The 27,412-nt window shown below is 39.6% G+C and overlaps 4 protein-coding genes across 5 annotated transcripts; all 4 read right to left on the bottom strand.

Moving 5' to 3' along the window:
* Positions 1–17,035: 17,035 nt before the first annotated feature.
* On the bottom strand, positions 17,036–19,094 carry LOC132787031 (mitochondrial dicarboxylate carrier). Its single transcript, XM_060793886.1, has 2 exons — positions 18,568–19,094; positions 17,036–17,599 (listed from the first exon to the last, which is right to left on the bottom strand). Exons 1-2 carry the CDS (start codon positions 18,972–18,974, stop codon positions 17,152–17,154), a joined length of 855 nt encoding a protein of 284 aa, XP_060649869.1. The 5' UTR covers positions 18,975–19,094; the 3' UTR covers positions 17,036–17,151.
* A 316-nt stretch (positions 19,095–19,410) lies between these two features.
* Positions 19,411–20,022, bottom strand: LOC132785456 (uncharacterized). Its single transcript, XM_060791565.1, has 3 exons — positions 19,861–20,022; positions 19,606–19,808; positions 19,411–19,536 (listed from the first exon to the last, which is right to left on the bottom strand). Exons 1-3 carry the CDS (start codon positions 19,940–19,942, stop codon positions 19,498–19,500), a joined length of 324 nt encoding a protein of 107 aa, XP_060647548.1. The 5' UTR covers positions 19,943–20,022; the 3' UTR covers positions 19,411–19,497.
* A 432-nt stretch (positions 20,023–20,454) lies between these two features.
* LOC132785457 (metallothionein-2) lies at positions 20,455–20,980 on the bottom strand. The gene is made up of 2 exons (XM_060791566.1): positions 20,856–20,980; positions 20,455–20,790 (listed from the first exon to the last, which is right to left on the bottom strand). Exons 1-2 carry the CDS (start codon positions 20,878–20,880, stop codon positions 20,681–20,683), a joined length of 135 nt encoding a protein of 44 aa, XP_060647549.1. The 5' UTR covers positions 20,881–20,980; the 3' UTR covers positions 20,455–20,680.
* Positions 20,981–21,770: 790 nt separating this feature from the next.
* LOC132786221 (sialin) lies at positions 21,771–27,150 on the bottom strand. Of its 2 annotated transcripts, none has more exons than XM_060792686.1 (6): positions 26,913–27,150; positions 24,199–24,321; positions 23,536–23,839; positions 22,934–23,474; positions 22,589–22,865; positions 21,771–22,518 (listed from the first exon to the last, which is right to left on the bottom strand). In XM_060792686.1, exons 2-6 carry the CDS (start codon positions 24,261–24,263, stop codon positions 22,191–22,193), a joined length of 1,515 nt encoding a protein of 504 aa, XP_060648669.1. In that variant the 5' UTR covers positions 24,264–24,321; positions 26,913–27,150; the 3' UTR covers positions 21,771–22,190. The 2 variants fall into 2 exon arrangements, with proteins under 2 accessions (XP_060648669.1, XP_060648668.1); XM_060792685.1 differs by having other exon boundaries at positions 26,983–27,150.
* Between the last annotated feature and the right edge of the window lie 262 nt (positions 27,151–27,412).

The raw sequence follows: 27,412 nt of genomic DNA, 5'->3' as shown, positions 1-27,412 counted from the left end.
ACATATATCGGTGACTGGTGTGTTAGTGAGCAAATATGATGCATGGCTCCACATACATAAATCATGTTGCCTTTTGTACGTTCTAATGGATCCTGACTTAGTTTTTGCCAATTTTTCAAACGAGAAAAACCGAGAAAACGGCCCGCGGCACATTTCGACATTCGATGGCTAGGCCAACGTATATTGTAGAGCTTTGTTATTATTGAACAGGAGAGCAAAAAAACGAAGCGAGCAGAAATATTATCGAGACGGGTCGCATGATGGAAAACGACATAGAGTAGAGTAGTGGACAGAGTAGAAGCAAAGGATAGAGAGAGAAAGTAAGAGCATCGGCAGCTGCAGCCTGGCAACTGTGTCGTAAATTTTGATAAAATATCTGAAATTTAATTAAGGTTGGTCTGCCCTGTGACCGCTGCAGCTGAGCTTCAATTGGCCACGACATGAAGTCAAATCCCCGGCCATGCTGCAGCCCGTGCAACGAAAGGACATTGCGCAGCGCGTTGCTCGCAGCTCGCAGTTCGCTGCTCGATGCTGTCCGCATAGCCAGGTAATTTATATTGTGGGCAGGCAAGAGATACCAACGATATACTGACGGTTGAATATGTATGCATAGACGAGGAGCAGGAGGCGGAGTACGAGTAAAGTGCGTTCCATGGCCAGGCAACGTCATGGCCAGAGATTTCAGCAGCCGCAAATGCAGCAACAAACTAAAAAAATCTATATAAATGTACATGCTATATGCTGTATGTATATATGTGTATCGCACACGGATATCACTTACACGGCCTGCAATGGCGACTGGTGGCTGCATTTTGGTTAGCGACACGTACCGCACGACGACGAAACACACACGAAAACGAGACGGAGACGGTGGTGGAGGCGGACGAAGAGGGGGGGGGCAGCCCAGAGAACGCATTCATATATACGTGGTGTACGCACAGATAATGGCGCAACTAAACCGACATTTTTGGGTAGCTGGTTGCCAACGAAACGCGGACGCGAACGCGGAGTAAAGCGGAGTGGAGGACAACGTATGCTTATAACATATATATGTATATGTGTGGAGGTGTCAGAATTTTATTTGCGGCTGCTGTGGCACGTTGCAAGTGGCACGTTGTGAATTCTGCAGCTGGACGTTTGGACGTTAGGATATGTTGTCAGACCTTTTGGATGTCCAGTTTGGATTTGCGGTTTTGACACCCCAGCTTCAGCTTCACAATTTCAACGTTGTCATCGCGATGTTGTTGCTGCTGCTGTTGCTGTGCAACAATGCTGAATTGCCGCTGTGGCTAATACAACGCCTGACAGCGGCCAAAATTGGGCTTGTCATTGTTTTGAAGTCGGTCGGTTATGAAATGTAACAATTAAAAATTACGCAAACACACAGTCACGCACGTAATTAAAATATATAATCCGCAAAATGATTCACAAGAAATTTCTTTTAAAAAACACTCGTCGCACTTTGGCGGCAACTCGCTGACTGGCGTTGCTTTGGTTTTGTTGAGCCAGGCTCAGTGCGATTGGTAAATAACGATATTGTTGTTATCCTTTAATATCCGCGTGCTGCGCGTTCATTGCTTGACTGCGGCAAACTGACAACGACTGTGAAAAGTGCCATTTGCGTTTGCCCAGCTCGTGTTGCTGAGGCACGAACTGTGAACGGATAAAAGTGCCAGCCAAAGAGAAAGCAACTTAAGAGAGTTCAGTTCAACATGAGAGAGAGAGCGAACTGACTGCTGAGTTATTGAGTGCGGATATGAAGAGCAAACACTCGATGTGTGTGTGGTTGTGCTCTTTATTTGAGTTAGGCTTTGGCAACAAGATTAAATCCTTCTAGGACTTTGGAGTTTGGCAAGCGATTTTAAGCCCTCTGCTGTGGGTGAGCCATGGCCTTGTATTCTATTTGCAGTGTGCTTAAGATTCAATTTAGCAAACTGGGCAGCCCTCGCAAAACCACACCCATTGGGGCCCACAGTTCGTTGCATTTGCCCACTCGAAATCAACTCGGCGTATGCAAAACTTTTGCTGACCAGCAATTGGGTCAATTGGTCAGCGCTGTCAAGGTCCTGAAACTGCTATGGTATTTATGGCATGTCATGTATTTGCCATTTTTTTGCTGTTTTTGTACATTTTTTTATAATTTGTTTTGAAAAAAAATACTGAATATTCCACTCGACATTCCACAAATATTGCGAGAGCCCGAAGCTGGCCAGCTGCGTGTGTTGCATGTGCCGGCAATTTCCGCCAGAGTCGCGTGTTTCCGTTTACAAGCCGCACACACGCAGAGGCCTCACTCTCTCTTCCTCTTCCCCTCTGGCGCCTGTGGCGTGCAACACTTAAGTATCTGTTGCCAATGCTAGTGACACCCTGCAGATAATATCCGCTATTTGAATGGCAGCCCACGGCACTCATTATAACCAACTCAATTCCAACTGGGCGCCACAGCAGCTACAGTTTGGCCCAGCAGCATATGGAGATACAATGGTTTAATAATAGTTCATTTTAATGGTAGTTTATTTATGCTTAAACAATACACAATATGTCGAGGAATATGTGGCAAATTAAAGGCAACACAAAGTTCAAAATGCATTTTGCTGACAACTTGCCAACATAAATAACATATCAATTATTTATTAGTGTTTTCTTTACTCTTTTATATATTTTTCTATTTATTTAAAAGATTTAGAATTATGAAAAAAACCATTATATTTATTTATTCATTTAAAAGATAAGATAGGAATTAAAAATGTGTTAAATTAAAATCCCAGTTGAAACATTGAAACTTCACTTTCAATTCATTCAACTGCATGCAATGCATTTCATCAGCTTTAAATCTTTTGTTTGATATAATAACAAAGAAACTGAGAAATCAAATTCACAAACAGTAATTGCTTATTTCACTTTTACTCATACTTTTCTCTCTTGTTGCAACTTTTGCAATATGCATCACTTGGCCGCTTCTTTATTATTTAAGCTCTTTCGACTTCTCTGATAATTGACTGAATGATGTGTGTGTTGCCTTAAGTGTTCATACAAAACTATATCTCATTATTGTGTGCAGTCTTCAACTTAAGCGAACGCAAGTTAAACTATTAACTGCACACTTTAACAATTAAATCAATTACTACGCAACTCTGTAAAAAATCTTTTGAAACTTTTTACCAAACAGTAAAAGAAATGAAAAAACCAAATAAAGTTAAGAAAAGACTGATGTGGAAATTCTTATTCTTCTTTATTCCTTGCTTATGTTGAGCTCAGCTTTAAGTTCAAGTATAAGACAGAGAGCTCAGCTCCGCTCAGTTCATAATCTCAATAAACATCAAGTGAACTTGTAGTTTAATACAAAACGTATGAAAAATTTGAAGCAAGTTCAACTTTAGCCAACTCATCGCTCCTTTTACTCGCACATTGAGTTTATAGTCGTAATCAATCTGGCAGCAGTAATTTTTTATGGAAACTACTATTATTATTCGATCATGCAAAAAGTAAGCAAACAACCAAAGCCAACTTTATGATGCATGAACAAAAAAAAGGAAAACGACGAATAAACGAACCAAAAATGTTGCCACATATTGCGCTTGGATCATAAATCCAGCTTAAAGTTGGCTATAGATAAGAGAGAGACCGAGAGAGAAGCGAAACGATGGGATGAACAATTAGGATGCGTCTCTGCTGTGTTGTGCTAAATGTTATTTATTATTTAACTTTTAGCAGCCACAACTTTTTTCTGCCATCGTTGTTGTTGTTGTTGTTGCTGTTGCTGTTCAGCTGTCAATAAAGCGACCAACTCGCTTTATTCACTTTTATTGTTGCTGTTGTTGTTGTTGGCGTTGTGTTGTTGTTGTTGTTGATGTGGGGGTCCATAAATGGCTGACAGTAAATTAATTTACGTGCGTCACAAGTGCGCTTAATGGCGCAATGTGGGCGTAAGAGGCGTGGCCACACACTATTCACTCCTCGACTTTCGACTCTCGCAAACAGTTTACAAATCTAACTCTCTGTCAAACGCCGCGTATGTTACCCGGAATGAATGAGTGTGTACGGGCTTTTGGCCATCCTTTTGGCATGTGAAATGCGTATTTGCCATGCTGCCCTGACAACCCGAATCCTTCGAACCGTCCACAGCTTTAGCTTTTGGCCTTTTTTCTGCGTATGTGTGTGTGGTGTGTGTTGTGTGTGCTCCGTCCGCTTCCGAGAGTCACGCTGACATTTTAATTGCATTCGTACAGAACGCAGTTGCAGCTGCAGTTGTAACTACGCGAAGAGCGAGCAGAGACTAGGCAAAAGGACAAAGGACGAATGACAGACGGCAGCCAAATAGTCGAGCCAAAAAGGATGCCAATATGCTAGCAGCGAAACCCCAGCCGAGGGCCACTTGCTTAATCCGGAACGCAGCTGGAAAGAGAGAGAGAGAGAGAATTAGAGATAGTGAATGGGAGATCTATTAAATATTTCAATGACTAGCGAATCTAGCAAATGGCTCAAGCCTGTTTCCAATCCCGAGTTCCAAGCATTGGCCATTAGGCGCACAATATTCCTTTTTGATGTTGCCCTTTTTAAGCCATATTTTTTTGGGAGCTGCACTCAGTGCAACATCTAAGCGATGGCTCCACCCATCCATGACCTCGTTGAACCCAAAAGCAGCAGCAGCAACAGCAGCACAGACAATGCAGTTAATCTTTAATAAGCCCAAGTGCAGCCCAACGTTGCTGCTGCCAAAGTGAAAAGCCAAGCTAGGCTAAGAAAAAGCCCAACAAAATGAGCACAACTCCGAATCGAAAGACAACATTTGAGCATATAAATAAATAAGGCGATGCACACTCACACACACACTCACACAATGAAAGGCAACGAAATTGAAAAACAATGGAGCTGGGGCGTCGTCAACCTCATAAGGAACTAACCAGACGTTATGTGTCTACAAAAATAGGACGAAAAAAACAAAAATATGTGACAAGCCAGAGCAAAGGAAAACCTCATATTTACTTCAGGAGAATTTCTTAATAATTCAACGTGAGCAACGGAGTTCATTGCACTACGAAATATGTGTTTTCAGTTCTCGAGACTGAAAATTTTCTATTAATTTCAAATGCATTCGAATGAAAACCTTTTTTGGCTTCTCTGTATTTGCTTTGGCAAAACAGCTGCAGTATGTCGTATTCTCCTAAGCAAATATCTGTTTATTAAAGGTTCAATATTGGTTTGTTATAGACTGTGTACGATTGCTCTCGATGTCATAAATAATAGAAAACGGATGCCGAAGTTGAATGAACTGTCCACAGGTCAATTACCGACACACACACACACACACATCCACATGTGTGCTATATCCTGTTCCTTGTGCCTGAAAACATCTGCTGCTACACAGACGTGAAGCAGTTGAGTTTGCCACCAAAATTTTGTCACGTATTTGGTTTCGTCACATATCAAAAAAGGACGTTGTCCAGCTGAAAGTTTATAACTGCTGGTGGTTCAAAAGGGAGGCTCGGGTTTCTAATTTAATTGTATTGCTCAAGTCCGAGTGAAACTTCTTGTGTGTGTTTTTTTTTCTGACATTCGAGTTGATGTCACACCTTCAACTTTACAAGCAGTCGAAAAGTGGCAAAACCACTGCAAAAATAAGTACAGACCTGTGCTCAATTTTCGTTTCGGTTTGACCTTTTAATTTGGTCTCCTTAAAATTATAATCGCCCATGCATGGCCACCACATCGATTTCGCCTCTTGTACATATATTTTTAGCTCATTACCAAGTTTAACGAAATTAAGCTGAGTCAGTGAGCCACAAGGACACACACAAGTGACTCAGATGTCGGATGTAGGATGTAGGATGCATGCACATGTAGCACACGTAGCCACAGAATAGAATAACATCGAGTGTGAGATCTCTACACGAGATTAGTTACTATTTATAAAAGGGCAACAAATAAAATTAGATTTGACCTACAATTTGGTAATTGGACATGTGAACAGAGTCAAGTGGGTAGTCGAAAAGGGTTTTATTGGTTTTATTTATAAGCATATATCTGTCAGTTAGTTGTTTCACCTTAGAAATTACAGTATTTATCACTTAATAATAATGCAGGCCATAAAAGAAAAAGGTAGACAGTCGAATGCAAACAAAAAATATACGAAAATAGAATGCGAACAAAAATACAATTTAATTACTTACTTTGAAAGCTCTTGGGAGTTTGTAAAAGTTTGTTAAAGGTTCTGAATATATATTGAACTTGAAAGCCATGTTATTAAGGAGCTGCTATTAAATTGAACTTATCCTGAACTTAAAGTATATACAAAACTATATTCAATGAAACTTAAATTGGTAGTAGCTTAAATTGTTTTTTTTTTACAATTCTCTTCATTCTTGATTTTAATTAATAGTAAAATCTTTGTAAAAATTAAATAGAATTCATTTTTGCATGCATTTATTTATTTTTAGTTTCCACTATAAACTTTAATTCTATGAAATACAATTGTTTTCCCTTATTTATTGGCAGTTAACTCATATTAATGATAAGAAAGCAACTACTGTGATTTCCATTCTATTTGTAGTTACATATTTTGAATTTAATTGAATGTGTACTAACATATAATTAACCTAAACTAATGTATTTATAACTGTGAAAGCATGTTCTTTTGTTTACTCCTGTGAACACAGTCTACTCGATATATTGTTCAGCATTATATTCTATATATCTTAATAGAACTTAATTCTACTTATTATCGCTAGCCTTGGCATACTATTATGTCAGCCATTTATATTATTGTGCTTAATTTTAGTTAAAGTTCTATTGACTTGAATTACTTGTAGTTGACTGTTTAACTTTTTTTTAAACTGCTTCAACAGTCTTTAAATGTAATTTAATAAATAAAATTATTGATTGCTTAGACTCCTTCAATAAATTGTAAATTTCAGCCTCATACTTCCCCTTTAGCAAATTTAAAGCATCTAAAGCATTTGCCTTTAAGTGCGCTTAATAGAGATATACTTACCTTTGCGGCCATTGTTTCGCCACAGCATTCATTTGCCGCCGATGAAATCCAAATTAGTATACAATGAGTTGCACTTAATGGAGTGGGCTAATGGCTGTTGGATGTTCGTTGTTGGCTGTTAGTCGTTGGCTGTTGGCTGTTGGCTGTCACTGTTTGCTGGACGCCCCCGCAACTGGTCCCCAAAGTAAGGAATGCGCTTGGATATTGTGGCGGATTCATGACGGAATATCATCTGCCTCCTCATCCTCCTCCTACTGCTGATGGTGTCTCAATTGACGTTTTAATTACTAGTTTTCTGTCCCTTCGCATCAAGAACAATTCCCCTGGAATGCGTCGTTGTTGGCTGTCGCTGGTTTGACTCTGTTGATGGCCAAACATAATTGTGAAACCAGAAACTTAATTTCAATGTTGGGGTCATCGATTACCAGGCATCGAGGCGACGATGAGGTTAAGCACATTGCCAAAGCAATCTCGTTAACCCCCAGTAGACAGGCGAAGAGCAAAAATAATATTTACCTTGGCAATTTGCTCAATTAGTAAGGCAACTTTTGGCATAAATTATCTACTGCAAGGCCCCGTTTTTGCAGAAGGCATTGAGCTGCATTAATGAGGCGTCTCTATCAGGCTGCTTATGCAGAGTAACGTACACGCAAGACACCCAAGTGTGTGTGTGTGTATGTGTGCAAGGATTAAGCCCACAAGTTAAAGGTAATTGGGGTAGAGACCTCAACTACATGCGTACTTATTATCATTTTGTTGGCAATCATTGTATGAGTAAAGCTTATGCTGATGATGGCATCGTTATCATCAGATTTAAGCAGGTTCATTTTGCTGGTAAATGGAGCGTATACGCAATGTACGGCCGCAGCGAATCAACACATCAATAACAAATTAAACACCTGTACCCAAAAGCTTTGAAGTAATCGTTTAATTGCCAGCCTGAAAGTTGAATGCCCAAGGCTTTCCGATAATATTGGCAACGTGCCAGGGGACCCCAAAAAAACACCCCCAACAAAAAAACCAAATGCCGCCCCCCACAACAAATTGGCTCAAGCTTCAGCTGCAGTTTGAGTGGCACTTTAAGCGCCAGCTCTGCATAACTGGCAACGAAATCAGCGTGCTACCTTTCGGTTCACCCTCTCTCGCTCTTGTTGCTGTCTCGTTTTGTCTTGCTGTCTAACTGTTTTTGCCTTATATTTTTGTGTTTTGCTTTTGCAATTTAAATAGGCGCTCACTCCTCCCCGCTCTCTCTCTCGCTCACTTCGCAACCAGTTGATGGCACCGTGGCACCAACGGAATATGAAATTTGAATACTAGCCCGCCAACTAGCGTTGCTATCTCCTGTGGGAGGCTCGTGCTGTGTTGAGCAGTGTGTTTGTCCAGCGATTTCAGTTCGCATTTTGAGGCAAAGTGAATGCGCGTAAAAACTTTAATTAAAATGGAAACCTTACAATTGCATTGTGGCCATGACGACGTCGGCTGACGCGACTTTTTAATTAAATTAAAACTGGCCACGGCCATGGCTCTAAAGACGCTTCATCAGCCAGTCAGCCACTGGTAACTTTAAGCCCTGTCTTCCCACTTTTACTTTGTGTCTGTCTTTGTCTCTGTTTCTGTTTCGAAATTATCTTTTTCCAATTGCGCAGAACTTTTAAAGCGCATCGCAGTCGAATGTAATCGGAGACACTAATGAAAATCAATAATTCAGACACACACCAAAATAAGGAGACATTCTGCTTTGTGTCGTGGAGGGTGCTTAAAGTCACTTTCATGACAGCAACAGCAACAGCAACAGGAACGACGACAATAACTAAGTCTGTGCTTGGCCATAAATAAAGCAAAGTATGAGGCAATGAGCCATGGTACCTTCTGTTGCTTAAGCTGCACCCCAGCCTGTTGTTGCCATTCTACCAAACACAATGGCCAGCAGATAGAGCAGCAGATACTGTGAGGTGGCAACAGAGGCTAATAAATGGGCACAAAACATTAAATACATAAAGCGACTGCAGTCGACGGCGTGTCTTTAGCAGACAAAAAACACACACATACACACACACAGATCCCCAGTTCAAAGACTATGCCAATGCCAGCCAGCCAAGCATTTTAATTGGTGGGCCTGTCTTACCCGCTTCTGTTGTTGCTGCTGCTTCTGCTGTTGCTGCTGTTGGTGATGCTCTTTTTTTGTGCTGCTTTAAGCCGAGCGAAGTCAAGGCAAGCCAAGTCGAGTGCTGAAGTTTGGTTGGGTAACTCGTCTGGTGTATTAAATAATTGAACATATGAAAATGTAGTTGAGTTGAGTATTCCTTGGTGCCTTAGCGCAAACAACAACACACACATTCAAACATGAACCCGCATGCAAGTGAAGCGAAGCAGAAGCCGGAGCTGAGCTAGCAGAATTTGTAGCATACTTTTAAGCGCGTTGCTTGAACTTTTCAGCAAGTTATAAACAACATTAAATGTTTGATAAACAAAATAAATCAGACCCAAAAAACATACACACAACACAACAGTAGAGGCAGCAGCAGTGCCCACAGCAGTGCATTAAAATTGCTCAAGCAACAACAACAACAACGTTGGCCATAATAACTGACAACACTTTGCAGCTACTCGTTGCATCGTCCTGTGCATATAATTTAACTTAACCCCCACATTGTTTCACACCTTCACACAACACAAAAAAAACGCCAAATGGGAAAAAAGAAGCAAAACGTTGGCGTTAAAATGAAGCAGCTCGAATGACATGCAAACTTTTTGGCCCAAAACACACAATTTACCCGGACACTTTACCCATCCGCACAACCACAGAGAACGCGCACACATACATGGGTTACACAAGTGTGCAAGTGTGAGTGAGTGTGAGTATGAGTGTTGGCCATTAGCATTTGTCAAGTTGCCAATAAAATGCCTTTGAATGGAGTAAATTGACTTTGGCATGACAAACAATTCTATGAGCGTTGTCCTCCTCTTCCTCCTGCTTTTAGCTTCAAGTCTTGAGTCAGGTATTAAAAACCTTTCGCTCGCATGACTGGCACTATCATATGTATGCTATCAGTTGATATGCACACGCGTGTGTGTGCATGAGTGTGCGTGTCTGGCAGTCTCTCTCTGTATGTGTGTATGTGTGTGTTTGTTGTCAGTGAGTTACTTACTTATGGGCAATTTATGAGGAGCTTGGCAATTCGTAACGCTGCTACGGGAGCGGCTTGTTACCATATCTACACTTTGACGTGGGGTATCTTTAGTTTAACACAATATTTGTGTTCCAAGTTGAGACAAGAGCAAACGCAAATATACATTGGAATATGTAGTACATGATAATAATTTAGAATTTATAAAGAGAATTGTAAAATACACAATAAAATTGCAAATACATTTCACATTTCAAAAAATCTTAAATGTTTCATATAGTTTCCTATAAATATATGTAAAAAATGTCAAAGAAATGAAATATAGATTTAATAATGAAGAAATTTAAATATTTTCTAGAGCTTGGGAAATGTGACAAATGTGTTTATGATAAATTAAACAATTTAACGTAGAGTTGCTAATTTGATTATCCGCTAATCTCTATACATAATTCAACACTTAAGCTAAATAATCAACACTTAAATTGAGTAATCATTAAATCACATATAATCATTATGTACTGCACAATACAACAAATTGATCAAAGTGAAAAAATCTGGAAATCGATAACAAACAGTTGTGTGCGATCGACGTTAGAAATAGAGCAAACTAATGACATTTTTAATTAATAAATATAATGAAAGAAAATAAATGAAATAAATAATAAAATTATTAACAAATTTACCAAATATTACCCACTAAATAAAACAATTTTATACTTCTTTAAGTGCACTCTCAAGTCGTTGTTTGGAACTGCCAAATTTGTCTTCTTTCTCGCTAAGCTTATGTTCATTATTTCAGTTAGTTCATCGATTTGTAGAGTCATACCACAAAAAAAAGAGCAACCACAAAAAAAGGCATTACTTATTTACTCTTGTGTAAATGAACTTTATATATATGTACATATATACTTATGAGCGATAACCATGGCGTATACGTGTTGTTAGCCATGTTTAATGACAGCAACAAATGTGAAGTGCACAGATCAACTTGAACGTAATTTCGAAATTGTACAAATGTTTATAAGTGGCATTATCGTTATTGTTTACACGAACATCGACAATAAATCCATACAGAAATCCAATTAAATGTGCTCGCTCCAACTCCAATCGCTTCCCTTTCTTTCTCTTAGCAGCGTGTGGCACAGTTGTCTGTGATTAATGGTGGGCCATATTTTTACAGTGCCAACAATTAGTACAAACGAAATCAAATTTAAGCAGCACTCGCTCACTCGCTCCATCTGGAGTAAGTTCCAGCAAATCATTGTGTAATTCACTCGAAATAAACGACAGCTTGTGTCTTAAACCAAGTTGAAGGAATACATAATAATGTTGTTGTTGCTGCCGACGCCGCCGCTTGAAGGCAAAAGCCGGACCCTTACATAGTTGCCATTTTATTTATGACACTTGCACGTAACGCCTACCAGCCAAAGATAATAACATACTGCCAAACACTCGCAAGCACACACACAGAGAGAAAGAGCGTGGCCAGCACACGCAAAAATTACACTCGCACAACAACTAGTCTCCAGGGCACAACTTGCCAACAAGGCGCAAGGAGCATAAAGCGCTGAGACATGAAAGTGAAAGCGAAGGCGAAAATGTAAATGGAAATGGGAATGGAAATGACTGTGGCAACGGCCACTTCAGAGAGTAGATGTCTGTGTGTGTGCTTCTTGCCAGGCCAAATAATTATCTTGGCGCATAATCTCGATCTCTCTCGATGTTTTGGCAACCAACCAAGCAACCAAGGAACCAAGCAAGCAATTGGTCTAGGCTCAGATCTTGCCTTGGACATGCTGGCTTTTGTCTTTATATTCCGACCTCGGCATGAAATCTCAGCGTGTCTATTCACGCCAAATCTCTGCCTGCCGCTCAGAGTGTGCGGCTCTGTGGCCTACTTGTGTGTGTGTGTGTGTATGTAGCAGTAAATGGAGCTTGTGGTTGTGTGGCTGCCTGGCTGCCAGGCTGCATATTTACTTTGCCTTTACTTCTATTTACATGAAAATTATACTGATTATGAGATTGGCCTTTGACTCAGCCAAGCCACGCCCACTGGGCGTACTCACAGCCTAAAACTAAACACACACAAAATGTCGCTTGTTCGCTAACTTGGCGTGTGTTTGCGAAAGTGTCAAGGCAACTACTGCTCTACAACTTGTAAGTAACTAACAAGCAGTAGCTAGATGGTATGTGTTATGCTTAATGCCCTTAATAGATTAATTAAAAGCGTACATTCGGCCACATAAGAGTCGCATTGAGCGACCCACTAAGCCGCATAAATGACACACCAATGACTAATTCAAAGTGCCACTGCACTCGTTCACTCTTTTTCTCCCTCCCACTCTCTCTCTCTCGCGGTCTGAGCTTAACAGAGTGCGATGCACTCGTATGAAGACCACTTTTGAGGTGCTAAATTAGCGAACGCATTAAAAGCGCATTACTCATACGTAGCGTGTTGCCTGCCCACTTGAATGCATAAAATGCAGACTGCTCGTAATGAAAAGGCTTAAACGAAGAAAAAGGCATCAATAAAATGGGGTGGAGAAGAGCCGGCGGGAAAAGTATTTTGTGTGGCTAAAATCATACACAAATGCCCATAAATCCAAAACGTAAACTACATAAATTAGAAATTTGTATTTATATGAACGTTTTTCGCATATGAAATGCGGGTCACGTGCCCGGCTTTATAACCGCAACTAGGCGAACCTTTTGCTGATTACGACGTGACCAGCAAGCGACTCGACCAAGATACTACTTCAAGTCTAACTCGGAAAAATTCCCCTCTTTATATGTGTGTGTGTGTTTGTGTGTGTTGTGGTGTGTTTTGTGTGCACATGAAATTATTTTAAATTATTTTTGATAATTGAATAAAATACACGAGCATGAGAAAATGATTTACAGCCGTGTTTCATATTTTCAAAAAGTAGCAACCAGGATAACGGATTGTTGACACGCTCTTTCACTCGCATTATCCGCGCATGCGTTGAAGAGAGAGAGAGAGAGAGGGCGAGAGTGAGTCTATGTGTGGCAGCGGCATGCGGCATGTGGCATGTGACGTACGTAGAGAGTGGGAGAAAGGCCAATTGACACGTGCCTTTGTTTACACAAAGTAATGAAATTTCAACAGTAAATAGCATCAAAATTTGTTGCCACACTAGCCGAATGTGTGTAGGTAGGTGAGATTGTGGCAGAAGGGGGAAAGGGCGGTGAGGTGGCCGGAAATTGCGCATAAATGCGACTAATTTCATTAGGCAACAATGCGTCCAATAAACATTTCGAAAGCATCAACTTTTGCCACGACGCAACGACAAAACATTGCAAATTCAATGCATATTAATGAGTTTCATCTCTCGCACTCACGCTTCAACTCTGCGTTGCGTTGATCAATTTATCTGAAAGCACAGATAATTGCCTGGCAAAATTTAAATCATAATTTGGTTCCGCTTCCTCTTGCTCTTGCTCTCTTCCTCTAACTATGTGTGTGTGAGTTCAGGGCCAGCAGCTGTCATCTTTATGCGATTCACTTATCTAAATCTTATGGCCTTGGCCATTTGCATACCTTAACTCTGAATATATTTTGGCCGCTTTTCACGAGCTTTCAGTTTATTTTCGGTACGTGGCAGCATAAATAATAGTTGCCCCAGTATCATACACACATTTTTTGCCTGCTTGTTTTATTTTTGTTTCTGTTTTTGCCCCTGGCCAGCCAGCCTTGAATATGCTAAAATGCAAAATATATATTCCAGCTGAAGATGCAACTAAACCACAGTAGGGAAGAGAGGAGAAAACGTAGCTGGAAGCAGGGAAAAACTGTTGCCATTTTAGAGCAGGGCAAGGTCAACGAGAGCAGAAGAAGAAGAAGAGCAGAAGGCCAACAGAAAAGCAATTTAAAGCAGTTGCAACTTAAGCTTTAAACTAATTAAATGGCAATTTGAAAGCACCGCTCGCCATCGCTTTTTTGCCCCTACAGCAAACTAACTGCAAAAGTTTTGTCAGTTAGATAGATATTCGCTCACTCTCTCCCTCTCTCTCTCCCTCTCTCTCAGCTCAGCTCAGCGTATACAAAATACTTTTAATCCCAATTTACATAAATATTTATGCTGATGGTGCTGAAATTTGCCCCCCGGCCCCACACCATTGGCGTTAATGTGCCTTAATCTTTAATGAGCCAAGTTTCGGCAGTCGCGGCCAAGTTTCGGCTCAGCTCTGGTTACGGTTTCGGTTTCGGTTTTTGGTAGTGTACGTGCAGCTATTTGGCTAGATATTTGTGCCTTTGGCACAGTCATTGTAAACTAGCAGTTGGCAAAAAACAGCAACATAGCTATCAACGCGATACAGTTCTCAAAGATCCAATTATAAAGATACACGGTTATCGCCGGTGTCGCTGCCTCGGTGAGTGTGTGTGCGGCATTTAAATGAAGCAACACACAAAAAAAAAAATGGGGAAATATATTGCCAACAGATGCTGTGAAATGATATTGAAAACTACTTGCATTAAATAAGGAAAGCGAGTGCAAAGCAAATGCCTAATGAAGCTGACAACTAAATAAAATCATTCTCAACATAAAACAAGTAAGAAAGTTCGAGTACGCTCGACTGTGAACCACCCGCTACCCATTTTAAATAAAAGCAAAACAGTGCAGTATACCAAATTCACATATCGCAAAAATACTAAACATATACCAAATACTGTATTTGGTATATTTTTATACTACTACATTCAATATATACTATAGAACACAAAATATACCAGATTTCAACATAGAACAAGTAAGAAAGTTACAGTCGAGTGTGCTGGACTGTGAAATACCCGCTACCCATTTTAAATAAAAGCAAAACAGTGCAGTATTATTCTAAAAATATACCAAATCCACATACCGCAAAAATACTAAACATATACCGAATACTGTATTGGTATATTTTTATATTTCTACATTCAATATATACCATAGAACACAAAATATACCAGATTGACAACCAAAGCAGCTAAGACTCATAAAAAGTATTTATTAAATAACTACTACAATTTTTATCTGATCGCAAATTTTCAGGAATAATACTGTAGTTAGTAATCTGTACCAAAAAACGGTTATAATACCATTCTACCAATAGGGGGTATAAAAATGCTAGCTCTTCACGTAATTCCATTTCGCTCAGCAGCGATTTTTTTTGTACAACTTTGAAAAAGCTAAAGTTTTTTATATGACGAGCAAACATCTACATTAAAATGTCGTCTTCTGATGTCTTAATTTTCATTAGAAAAGTTTTAGCTTTAAGCCAATGTCATTGCCAACTGCACTATCGACACTTAAGCACTGAGTTTGCAGTTTATTTCTGCACTTCTGCGTGTCTGCATATTTTCCTCTCCATCTTCAACTCTGGCATTTTCTTCTTCATTTTCATTAGAGACTTGAGCGTTGAATGCACTTTGCCGACAGTCGAGAGTCCGTGAGTCCGTGAGGAGATAAGACTTTACCCACCCACTTCCATTTGATATGTTCGCTACTTATTTTAATTGCTCAACATTTTTCACAACTTTTGTTTCGACTACGCGACTCTGCGTGCATGTGTCTGTCTCTCTCTCTTTCTCTCTCTCTCTCTCTTTCTAGTTGTGCGTGTATTTGTAGCATGCTTTTAGGGGCATTCATTCGCATTGTTCGCAACTCAACTCTCAACTCGCAGCTTAATCGACTGATTTAGAAGTTTATTGCATTTCCCCCACCGAAATGCTTTGTGCGGCGGGACAGAAAAAGGGAAATGGCACCGGACACGAAGGTATTTAAACGCTCTGTGAGTTTCCGAGTTGCAATTTCTCCACTCAGCCACTTTATTGTCTCACTTCCCCCACTCGCAATTCTCCCAGTCCCAGTCCCAGTCCCAGTCGGGACTCCCAATATAAATGGACTTCCGTGCATAAAGCGGATAATGTCGGCTTGCAAAATGAGCGCGCCAAGACATAAAAGCACCAGTTAAAAATGTGCTTCAATTTATTGGGTCTGCATTTAAATTGCCAGCAATTGCAAATATTTCGCTGTTGCCACGTTTTGTCGCGTTAAAAGCTCAATTTTAACATAAATATTGAAATGATTCTTAAAGCACACACACTTTCAATATTATGCTATTATTGTTGTTGTTGATGTTGTTGTTGGACGCACATTGTCCTTGACCGTTTTGCGTGAATTACATTGCGTCGGTCCTTTTGTCCTTTGTCCTTTGCCACATTGCCAACGGCCATGCAGCGTTACAATGCGTTACAATTAAGTTAACCACAAACCAGATCCTACGATTTATGCAGCAAACAGTCTCGTTCTGCATTTTAATGTCTACTTATTGCATAATGCATAAGTTTATGAACTGCATCGAATCAATCGCATATTTCCTTATACACATTTTGCGCATCCTAATGACTGTTGAAATAATCATTTTATTGACGTTTCGTGTGCATCGACTGTAAGCACATTTCAATGAAAATTTAATTTAAATCATCCACCAATGGCAATATAAAATATGCCTTCAATCAAACTGCGGCCATAATAATAATAAATTATTGATATAATCGTCAGAGATGGTAATCAAATCAGATTTTTGACATAAATCGCATTTGCGGCATTAACAAGTTTAATCAAATTAGTGCAAAATATCGAATAAACAATAATTTGATAAAGATCAAAAACTAACTAATGGCCAAGCTTCAATTTAATCAAATTAATATTTATTTGGAAACACACACACAACAATAATTGGCAACGTAAACAACAAAGCAAAACAAAAATACTAAGAAACTACCTTGCCAGAACACCTGTAAATCACCGTCAGCTACCATAACAACAACATTAACATTCGATTGTTTTGCAACGTCAATAAAATAAACTCTGGCATTCCGAGATTCAGACTCAAATAAATAAACATATGGAAATACATATTCAAGAATTTATTTTTACATTTCGTACCAAGAAGAGAAGAATACAAGCTCTAAACATTTGACTAATTTTCCAATTGACATTTCTGTTGATAAATATAAATTGACAAGCGTTATTTGGACTCTGGTAGCTTGCCAAAATTCGTACGAAGAAACTCGAGTGAGAGGAAAAGTAATACCGTGTGTGGACCCAGTCGTGTCATGGCTGGAATGGAGCCCTTAAAGAACGCTGAAGGTCCCTCCACAGCTGTCTTGAGAATGACATCAGTCAAGCCTTTGTATTCGCCCGCCTTCGAGTTCATTTGTCGCGTCTTAATCACATCGATGGGTTGGGTCAACGCTGTCGCAGCAATAGCGGAAATTATCGAAGCAATAATGTATGTGTCCATGCGTTGGGCAAAGCCACTCGCAATGAGTACGTCCTTGCTCTGCTCGTAGAATGCAATTTGGCCCACCGTCATAAAGGCGCCACGTATTGCGCACATCGAGGCACCGTTGAACAGACTTGGCCAGCCCTCTTCCTTCACCACGCGCACCAAGCCGTCAATGGCATGGGCATAACTGCAAATAAGAGGAAAATGAGTGTGATCGACTGTGAAAATACTGGCTACACATTTTTCAATATTTATAAAATATTCTATGAGGGAAATTTGTTAATAAAGAACATATTTGAATCTAAAAATGCCAACGCATTAATAGTATACAATTTATTTTAGCCTAAACAAAATTTTAAATAGTAAGGAAAAATTCTTTTTTAACCAAAAGTTGGGAGTATTTATAAATATACCAATAATATTATTATAAAGTTTAAATTATAAATTAATTTCTAGCCTAACGTAGATTTACTAGAGCTGGTTGCTTTGGCCTTTGGCTAGGAAATATACAAATATATTTTAGTAAGTGACATGGAAAATTATAAATAATATTCCACAATTAGGTCAAAGCTTTCTCTCATAATCTCTACACAGTTTTAAATAAATACACAAAATACTCAATGAAAACGAACATAATTTGTATTTATGCATAAGCACATCCATGCACTTAAATGTCATGGAAATATAAATAGATGATACCCATAGACCATGTTACCAAAGTTTATTTGTCCGGCCCTTATATTCTCTACAATCGATGATAACGTAAATTTGGGATATATAACCATAACAATACATTTAAATTTCATGAAAATAGTTATAGACAAAATGGTAGTAATGGTCCATATTCAGACTTTATGGTATCTAAGCACACAACGAGACACACAGACAGCCAATGTCTAGACTATTCATTAAATATGTTGCTTTTTAATGTTAAGGATACCTTCAGCTGCCTCTTTAAGTGCTCTAGCACTTTGCTACCTTGCATAATCAATAGTATAACTAACAAAATTAATAAGATCACAAGAGTATACTTAGAAGGTGGTGTAGGTAGAAGGAGTCAAAGGAGAGGTGTTCCTGCTACATAGTTTTTATGCTATCTAACAACCTTCAATAACTTAAAGAAAATGATTACAAAGATGGCAAAGTCATATTTACTTTCTTCTCTGGTCCAACGGCAACTTTACATCATTCTGCAATCGCACATTGACCAAATCAGCAGGAGCACCAATTAAACCGCCCACATAGCCACTCATGCCTGCCAACAATACCTTCGTAGACATTGGCTTCGTATCCACGAGACCAGCACCCACAGTATAAAATCCAAAACGAGCCAAAGTATATGTATATTGTCGTAAAATGGAAGCTGAAATGCCGTTGTAAAGCGCCAAGACTCCTTGTTCCTTGACTATCTTGCGAGTGGTGTCCATAATCGACATTTTCTCTGTGTTCGTCTGTATCAGCACCTTCATCAAATCGAGCGGATGAGTGACCATCGCTGCCATTGAACTCGCCACGCCACCAAAGTACCAACGGGATATACGCTGCTGATTCGAAATATCCATATCTGAACAACTTGATAACTTTCACTTAATAATTTTTGCCAATAAACCAATCAATCAATACTACGCGCAATACGATGAAAAAAAAAAACAATCATGAATTACGAGTGTAAATTAAAACAAATAATACTAATACTAATAATAACGAAAGCAGGCGACAGACACGGGAATTTGTATGTAAATGACGCAAATCGAAAAGCAACTTGACGTCATCGAAATTTGCAGCATTTGATGTGGCATGAGTGCTCGCATTTCATTGCGTGACTTCTGGCTACTTGGAATGCGGACCGAGACGGTAAAGGAATTCATTTGAGATACCCTAAAGTGCTTAGAAATAAACGCTTAGACTAACTCTCAAGTCGAGCATGCCCATTGAGTATTAGCAAATTATTTCACAGCCATGCAACATGCACTTCAATTATGACGCACAAAGCGAAAATTCGTAATAATTAATTGAATCAATTTATTTTATTTATTAATTGCATAATTTATTGAAACCAAAACATGAAGCCAACGTCTGCTTGACCTAAATGTAGTAAAAGTTTGGATTGTTCTTAGAAAAGTCCTGTGATTAGATAAATTTATAATAATATTGATAATTATGCAGCATGGCGTTTAAGTGGCATCTACATACTCCAAGCTTGATTAAAGTAATGCATAACAAAAGAGCGCCAACGCTGCAGAAGACGGTGTTGACATTATTACGTTGATCCTCAGGCAAAGTGTTGATGTAAAAGTGCAAAAGATAAACGAAAGCGACCAAACAAAGGTTAAACAGCACTAAAATCACAATGCCACGCAGTAAAGCAGCCTTCGACACGCATAGTTGATGCCTATCTGCAATGACAAAACACGAGTAAAAATGGAAAGAGATTCGACTTGGACTTACGCAAAGGTTGACCACGAAAATCAGTGGGAGGAATGTTTCCCAGTTCGCAATTTTCAAGCGAATTCACATACAATTTATTCATATTTTAGCATTAATTTTATTTTGAAACATTAATTGAAAGTTGACACTCGAGGCTATGTTGTAGGATATTTGATATTGAATTCAAAGGCAAAGGCATGCAATAATTCGATTAGCTTGCGCACAATTCAGTCAAATCATTTACACCTGATTTAGTCAAAAAAAAAAAAAGCTTAAAGCCCAAAAAAAACAAAACGATAGCAAAATACTTGAGACACGCAACTGAAGCAAACGCAAAACACGCACATTTTGATTATGCTAATGATTCATTTTTCATGTTGGTCACTGAGCAAGTGGAAGCGGAAGCGGATGTGCGAGAGGAAAGCATGACATGTCCTTCAATCGCCGCAGGTGTCCTTGTTTTGATTTCTCGTTTAGTTTTTATTTTCGGAAGCTTAACAAATTATTATTCAAAAGAATGTTGGGGTAAACAACACGTCCATTTTGATAGGCAATCAAAAAACTATTGCAAACTGGCTATAAAATTGTATTTTTCCGGCATAAAACATTTTGCTTTGCTCTGGACTACATCAATGTGAAATGTGGCAATTTTTAGCATAAATACGAAATGGAGAAGTCAACTTTACTTGATGTCCAAGCTAAAAATTTTGGTTGCTTTTTGAATTTATTTATCAATTTCTCTCGACGTCAAATGCAAATATTTAATTCATATTTCATTCTCTTTTTTCCACAACGATTTCTGCTTGATCCATTCATGCTGTCAGAGTCCAGAAATTGCTGATTATTTGCTACTGCTGCAACATTGCTCCTTGGGTCCATTTTTGCACACACACTTGCAGTCTGTGTTGCAGGTACAATTGTTGCCGCACTTTTGTGCCGAGCACTGACAGTCTGCAACGAGCATTTTTCCCCATTTATTATTTGTTAATTTATTCAAATTTATGAATTGAACTCACTAGTTCCGCATCCTTTGCAGGCCATTATGTACCGAGTGCTCTATTGAAACTGTTGGAAGGCAAAACTGAAAATGTTTAATTATTTTGCAAAACGTTGCACTTGCCCGCCGCAATCAACTATTCTTGCTGACTGCACACCCTCTGTTATATCACTGTATTTATTTTGAGATTCCACACGGAACGACGAGTGCAAAAACCAAACAACAAAACGCAAAAGCAAATAGTAAAGCCAAGCGCTTGGGGAAGGGATCGGCTTATCAGCGAATTCGTGCGCAAAATGCGTAACTGCGAATGCCTATCGACTTTCAGCATTTGGCAAACAAATTTTGCGCCCAGCATGTTTGCTGTGGTATTAAAGTCCGATTTTAGTTTTGGTCTATCCAGCGTTGCACACGGCGTTCTTATCAGCTTATCAGTTGTATGTTGTATGCGTTGCGTATACAACACGTTTGGCGCGAAAGACACGTCTGCTAAGCTGTTGGATGGCTCAAATATGTACATACATAATCATGAATGTGGAAATAGCTAGTTCCGCTTAACGGATGTGCAGATGTGAGGCAAATCGATTGAAATGGCCAGGCAAATAAAGCTGCAATCACTTTAATGCGCTCGATGCATTCATAGCCGCTATATAGTTGGCCAGTTTGAAGTCAATTTGCCAAATGGCCCCCGGACTGAAGATGGTTTCATTTTTATTGAATTAAGTTTACACAACTTGGCTAATAAAATGATTTTTCTCGGCGCTGAAAAATTAAGTATACGACTTTCAGTATCTGTAGCATACTTTCGGGCTGGAGCTTAAAACGCATTTTGTTAAAATATTATTGCATACTTTACGGCGGGCGATGTTAAACTTTGAATTTTGATGCGAATGGGAATGAGAATGAGAATGAATGAAAATCCATGGGCTGCAAGTGCAGTTTGAATAAAAAACTTTGTTTATTCGGAACAGCACTCGAATGCACTGCGAGCGCACAAGCAAAAAATACTCTAAAAATAGTCAATGGGGCTAACATGAATAAAATCCACTTGCTAACATCACATAACAAGGAAGAAATTCTAAGGCGCAACTTTGCAGCAGCTGACAAAAGATATGTGTGGGTGTGTACTATATATGTTAAATGTATACGAGTATAAACTAAACTAAAATGTGTCTCTGGTATTTGTTTGTTACTGATGCGCTTGCAAACTGCAGTTTGCAGCAGTTCACAGATTACAGTTTTACAGTTATTGCTGTAAAGTTACTGCAGCTTGTATTGAACACTTTTCAATTGTCCTGTATATTGTGTTGTGTCTATGTATGTGTGTGTGTGTGTCTGTACACGAGTGTATCCTTTAGTCCTTTAGGTCGGCAGCCGTATTTACGAATCCGGCTCTTTGTGTCAGCTGCAATTGCTTTTGCTCGGCCTCCAAAGCCTTTTGTTCCGGCGTCTTGGCCCACTCCTGCAGCTCGCCCGATGCATAGAACCAGTAAATGACGCAACCAACAAGATAAATGCCCGCCGATATGAAGAATACCAATCGCCATTCGTCGCGGTCTCCGCTATCGCCCACAATGTAACCCGTCAGCAGGGGACTGACAATGCCTGGTATTGTGGCAAAAGTGTTGCCAATGCCCATCAGCACACTGGCGTGCTGTGGCGCAATATCCAAGTGATTGACACTGCAACAGTTGTAACACAAAGTTAGCAGACACACTCACACACATACATACCTGTTGCGGAAAGACTTACGCGAATCCAGACCAAGCGAATGCACCGAGACCCACAGCAATTGTGATGAAAATAACCGACCAAGTGGGATCCATAATGTACGCGGTGAGCATCATGAAGACCGTTTGAGCCAAGAAGGCGCCACAGTTGAAGTTACGACGCACTTGCGTTGTTGTCCAGATGCCCTTCACTTGCAGCCAATCGGCCAAGTAACCAGAGACCGCCAACAAAATGCCCATTGCCAAATACGGCACCGCCGATATGAAACCCGTCTTGCCCAGATCAAAGTTGAGTGTATCTGCAAACAACAACAAGAACGAATTCCAATTTCTGTTCATAGTGACCGTAAGATAACTTTAAACTTACCCTTAAGGAAACTGGGCAGTTGAGTAAGCAGAGTGTAGAAGCCCCAGTTCTCGGAGAAATGTGATGCAATAATCGCATAGAAAGCCATTGAGGTGAAGAACGATTTCCAAGGATGCTTGATTTTTCTAGTGCCCGTATAACCAATCGTCTTTTGTATGTACTCGCATTCCTCCTTCGAGCAGAAGCGATCCAGCTCGGGCCCGGCACGCACAAATAGCAGCCAAAGTATGAGCCATAAAACGCCAATTGCGCCAAATACATAAAAGACACTCGCCCAGCCATAACGTGATGCGAGCAAACCAGACGATGGCATCGCTATCACAGTGCCAGCATAATTGCCGGCGAACGCAATCGATGCCATGCGAGAGCGTTCCAATGGCGGCGACCATCTGGCCCAGACGGCATGAATGCCCGGGAAGGTGACGCCCTCAAAGACGCCCTCAATGATGCGCACGGCCAAGAACATTTCGAGACTATGATTGGCAGCCAAAGGCGTTAACAGTGTTAATATTGCTGTGGTGCCAATACCCAAGCCAAATACCTGAGAAAAATCCAATTATTAATATGAATATTTAACGCATTTCATTTCTAGTTAAACTCACATAATTGCCGCCAACTTTGGTGCCAATGTAACCACCAAGGAACTGCGTCAGAATGTAGCCATAGAAGAAGGAACTCAGAATCAAACCCTTCTGCTTGGAGTCCCAGGGAAAGTCCTGTTCATAGGACACATTACCGTCGGCATCGGTGACAGTGCGATTCTCCGTCATGGCCACAATGGCCACCGACAAATTCACACGCAGCGAGTAAACATTGAAGAAGCCAAAGAAGGCCAAAAGCACAACAATGTAACGCTGTTTGCGCCAGAAACGCCAAGTTAGCGGTTCACTCTCGGTCAGCTCATTGCTGTGGGTGAAAATGCAAAAAATGAAAAAAAAAAGTTGTATAAATATTACGACAAGGCCATTGGCAGCAAATGGCGAGGGGGAAGCATTTGCCACTTTCGCTAGTTGATTAATTGACTTGAATTCAACTTTAGCTTTTTTTTTTTTATTTTCTGCAATGGGCCAGAACCTGTTTTCACCAGCGACTGGTTTGGCTTAGGCCATTAGACGCTCCAGACATTTGAGTTTGTTTTGCTTTGCATACAGAGGAGTGAATATATTTTCAAGTACTTCTTGAACAGCTGCGACCAAGCCTCTAAATTAATTGACACGCGTATCTGATCAATGCGGAACCATAATTAGCCAGCCCGGCTCACTTACTTGTTATGATGCGGCTGATGGCCATTGTGTTTATCCAATTTCGATGACTCCAGGTCAGTGGTCATTTTGTTTGCTTATATTTTGTCGTGGCGGTGTAAGAGCAACAATCTATTCAAGCAATACCTGCAAGAAAAAAAGAAAATCCAATAATAAAATGCTGATCAATGTGCGTGCTGGCATTTCATTAAAATCAAATTAAATTCAACAACTCCCACAAAATACTATAGGGAAATTGCACACACAATGCGCGAAGCGTGTTTTTGTTTGTTGCAAATTGTGTTGCTGCTTTTGTTCGCGCCCTCTGCTAGTATTTTTAAATAAATCTACAGCAATTTATTGTGTCTCCGCGTTGTTGCGTGCTGCGGTTTTGCAATTGGCTTTGACATAGAACTCTACGTAGGTCAGTCAGGCCACGGGGCACAATTATTTGGCCAAGCATCTTAATCCGGATACACAAAACAAGTACACAAGTTTCTCGTTCAAACAATTGTCTCGCCTTATCGACACAGCTCCTTGGCGCTCCATGACAAACGCCTCTTAACTCAATTATCCATTTAACTTATTAAGCAAATAGTATTGCAAATTGTTCCATTTGAAGCACGCGAAATTCGAGTACACACCGCGTACAGAACATACAAATATATCTCTGTATGTATGTTTGTGTGTGTACTCATAATCAAATACGTAATTGTACCGTAAGTGAGCCAAGCACTTGAGCGACCGGTTTGGATATGCTTTGGCTTTAGCTTCGGGTTGAGTTTTGCTTTGGATTTGAATTTCGGTTTCAAATTTTCGGGGGGGACTTTCACTTGATTTGCTTAGCACGAAAATCAACTATTTGCAACAGCTCCCTCTACACCATTTATCGCTCTTTCTCTGCGTCTCTCCGTCTCTCAATTTGAGAGATACGTGCGTTTGCTTTGCTCACTTATTTGCACGTGTGGATGGCATTTGAACAGTTCAACAGACAGACAGCGAGCAAATGTATATTTAGACACTCTATTAGATAATAGCAATATGATAACCGAGCAGTAGTCTTCACTAATTTGATGCCCTCTAACATGCCACTTAATTAATAAAAGAGCATGGCAATAAGAAAGCAGAAATTTTACTACATTAACTTTGATTTGCATGCGAGAACTTAAATGTCTTTCATTAGAATATGCTAAAAACGAGATTTGTGCAGTATTTTTAAAGGGAATTATGCTGAAACTGGAATTTTACTTTAAGCATTTCGTTAGAGAACAAGATTTTCTAATTGATTGAGCAACTAACAGTTACCTGTTCTAGTAATCCAATCCAGTTAATGTAAGTAAACAACTAGCGTTAAGTATCAACATCAATTAAAATTACAAAGTATTTAATTTGCATATGAAGTAAATAATGAAAAAACTTCCCCTAACTACTTATATAAATTCTAAATAGACTGAGCGTCTACTTCTAAGCCCAACGCAATGCGTGACTAAATTATTATACCCCCGGCAAGGTTATGCAAATCATATTTAATTTACAAATAAAAACTTTTTTGTTGATAACACAAAATATAAAACCATCACTCAGCATGCTGACAATGCAAAGAACAAGCGTCTCGTCGGCATCACAAATTACCCATCCTCAAAATGTGAGTGAAACATATCATAAGTTAAATATCTAGTACTCAGATTAGATTGGGAATTTTTTTGGAACTACCAAACATGCCGTAAAATAACACCAGTTTATAGCAGATGGTTTAATCTATATGACTAGCAATTATGGTATTTATTTTATCGTCTTTTAACTGCTCAATTTCATGTACAGATTTATCGCTTATCGACTTATCAGTAGCATTGCGAGTGATTGCAATACAAAGAATTGCCAACGAAAATAAGAAAACACCCTTGATAAGTAACCTGTTTGAGTGATTAAATTTCAATTAGCAAATGTTTATCTTAATTGCAGTCAAATGAATTTAGTGCTACGCTACGATTAGCAAGCGATCGTAAAAACAACAAATAATACGAGTGAAAATAACAACAAATGGATGGACAGATTAAGCATCCGAGCGTGTGACAAATTATTATGAATTGTTCAATTCTCGAATTGTTGTTGTTGTTGTTACGAAAACTTTTCGCTTGCAGCTTATGTAAAACATTTGTCAAATGTCAGATTTGTTGACAAGTAAAACAGAAAACCTGTCGATACATGTTTTAGAGCTGCTGTCAAGTTCAATGGCATTTTACCCTTTTTTTTTTGGTTGAGGAGACGTAACATTTATGAGACAAGTCGGAAATAAATTCAAACATATTGTTAACTCAATTGTTTACAACTCAAACCTTGTGGCAAGTTAAGTAAAATATATATGCAATATATATTGATTGATTGTTACAGCAACAGTCGAAAGTCAAAAGCAAATGCGAATGCAAATTCAAATTGTGACAAAACAAATTTACTGAAGCATTTGCAAACAGCTGCCACGGTTTACACTTAATTTAAATGTAATGGCAAAACGGCAATTGCATTCGCAATGGATGACTGTCGGCTGCATTCTTGGCATGCAAAATAACAATCTCTTTAATCAAAAACATCAAAGTGACAGCAGTTGTGCAAACAGACAGGCCACATACACAGCTTAACAAAAGGCAAACAAAAGCCGCACTCAACTTCTACGAGAGAGAACTTTCAAAATAGTTAAATTTAACAAACACAGACACACACTTGCACACTCACTCACTTACACTTGCACATTCACACCCACTGACACTTATGTATTTGAAGTGAGTGAGAACCACAAAAACTTAAACGCACCAAGTTTGGCGAAAAGGGTCTTCAGCAACAGAGCTCCTTGAGAGTGACGTCTTTGGCTTCAGCTTCAGCTTTGTATCTTTCTCTCGATTTGATTTATCGATTTGCGTGTTGCTTGGCCCAAGGTGTGAGGCCGCCGGTTGCTCGCAGCGCACTGAAACTGCAACTTGCTGCCGGCATCCAGCTGAACGCGACCGCTACGCTACACACGAATTTTTTTTTTAGTCAACCGGCTTACGACGCTTACGTTGTCGAGTGGCTAAGCGGTTGAGCGGCTGAGCTGCTCAGCTGATCAGTTAACTTCAATTAAGGCAAATCGCAAACGCAGCTGGGCAGCTGATGGGACACAAGCGTAGCGCCACTGGATTTAAACCTTGACTAAAGACATACGATCGTAATGTGCCCAAGCGAAATTGCTCTTTGCCTGAGGTAA

Source organism: Drosophila nasuta, chromosome 2R, assembly GCF_023558535.2.
Source record: "Drosophila nasuta strain 15112-1781.00 chromosome 2R, ASM2355853v1, whole genome shotgun sequence".
NCBI classification, from domain to species: Eukaryota; Metazoa; Arthropoda; class Insecta; order Diptera; family Drosophilidae; genus Drosophila; species Drosophila nasuta.
This window is presented reverse-complemented; position numbering and strand designations above follow the sequence as displayed.

Coding starts and splice junctions, on each gene's coding strand:
- LOC132787031 (XM_060793886.1), bottom strand. CDS start 18,974: ATGGATATTTCGAATCAGCAGCGTATATCCCGTTGGTACTTTGGTGGC. Junction 17,600..18,567: donor CCGTTGGACCAGAGAAGAAA/GTAAATATGACT, acceptor TCTTATTTGCAG/TTATGCCCATGCCATTGACG.
- LOC132785456 (XM_060791565.1), bottom strand. CDS start 19,942: ATGAATAAATTGTATGTGAATTCGCTTGAAAATTGCGAACTGGGAAAC. Junction 19,809..19,860: donor TTTTCGTGGTCAACCTTTGC/GTAAGTCCAAGT, acceptor TTGTCATTGCAG/ATAGGCATCAACTATGCGTG. Junction 19,537..19,605: donor TTACTTTAATCAAGCTTGGA/GTATGTAGATGC, acceptor ATCTAATCACAG/GACTTTTCTAAGAACAATCC.
- LOC132785457 (XM_060791566.1), bottom strand. CDS start 20,880: ATGGCCTGCAAAGGATGCGGAACTA. Junction 20,791..20,855: donor CTGCAAAGGATGCGGAACTA/GTGAGTTCAATT, acceptor TGCTCGTTGCAG/ACTGTCAGTGCTCGGCACAA.
- LOC132786221 (XM_060792686.1), bottom strand. CDS start 24,263: ATGACCACTGACCTGGAGTCATCGAAATTGGATAAACACAATGGCCAT. Junction 23,475..23,535: donor CCAAAGTTGGCGGCAATTAT/GTGAGTTTAACT, acceptor GATTTTTCTCAG/GTATTTGGCTTGGGTATTGG. Junction 22,866..22,933: donor ACTGCCCAGTTTCCTTAAGG/GTAAGTTTAAAG, acceptor TGTTGTTTGCAG/ATACACTCAACTTTGATCTG.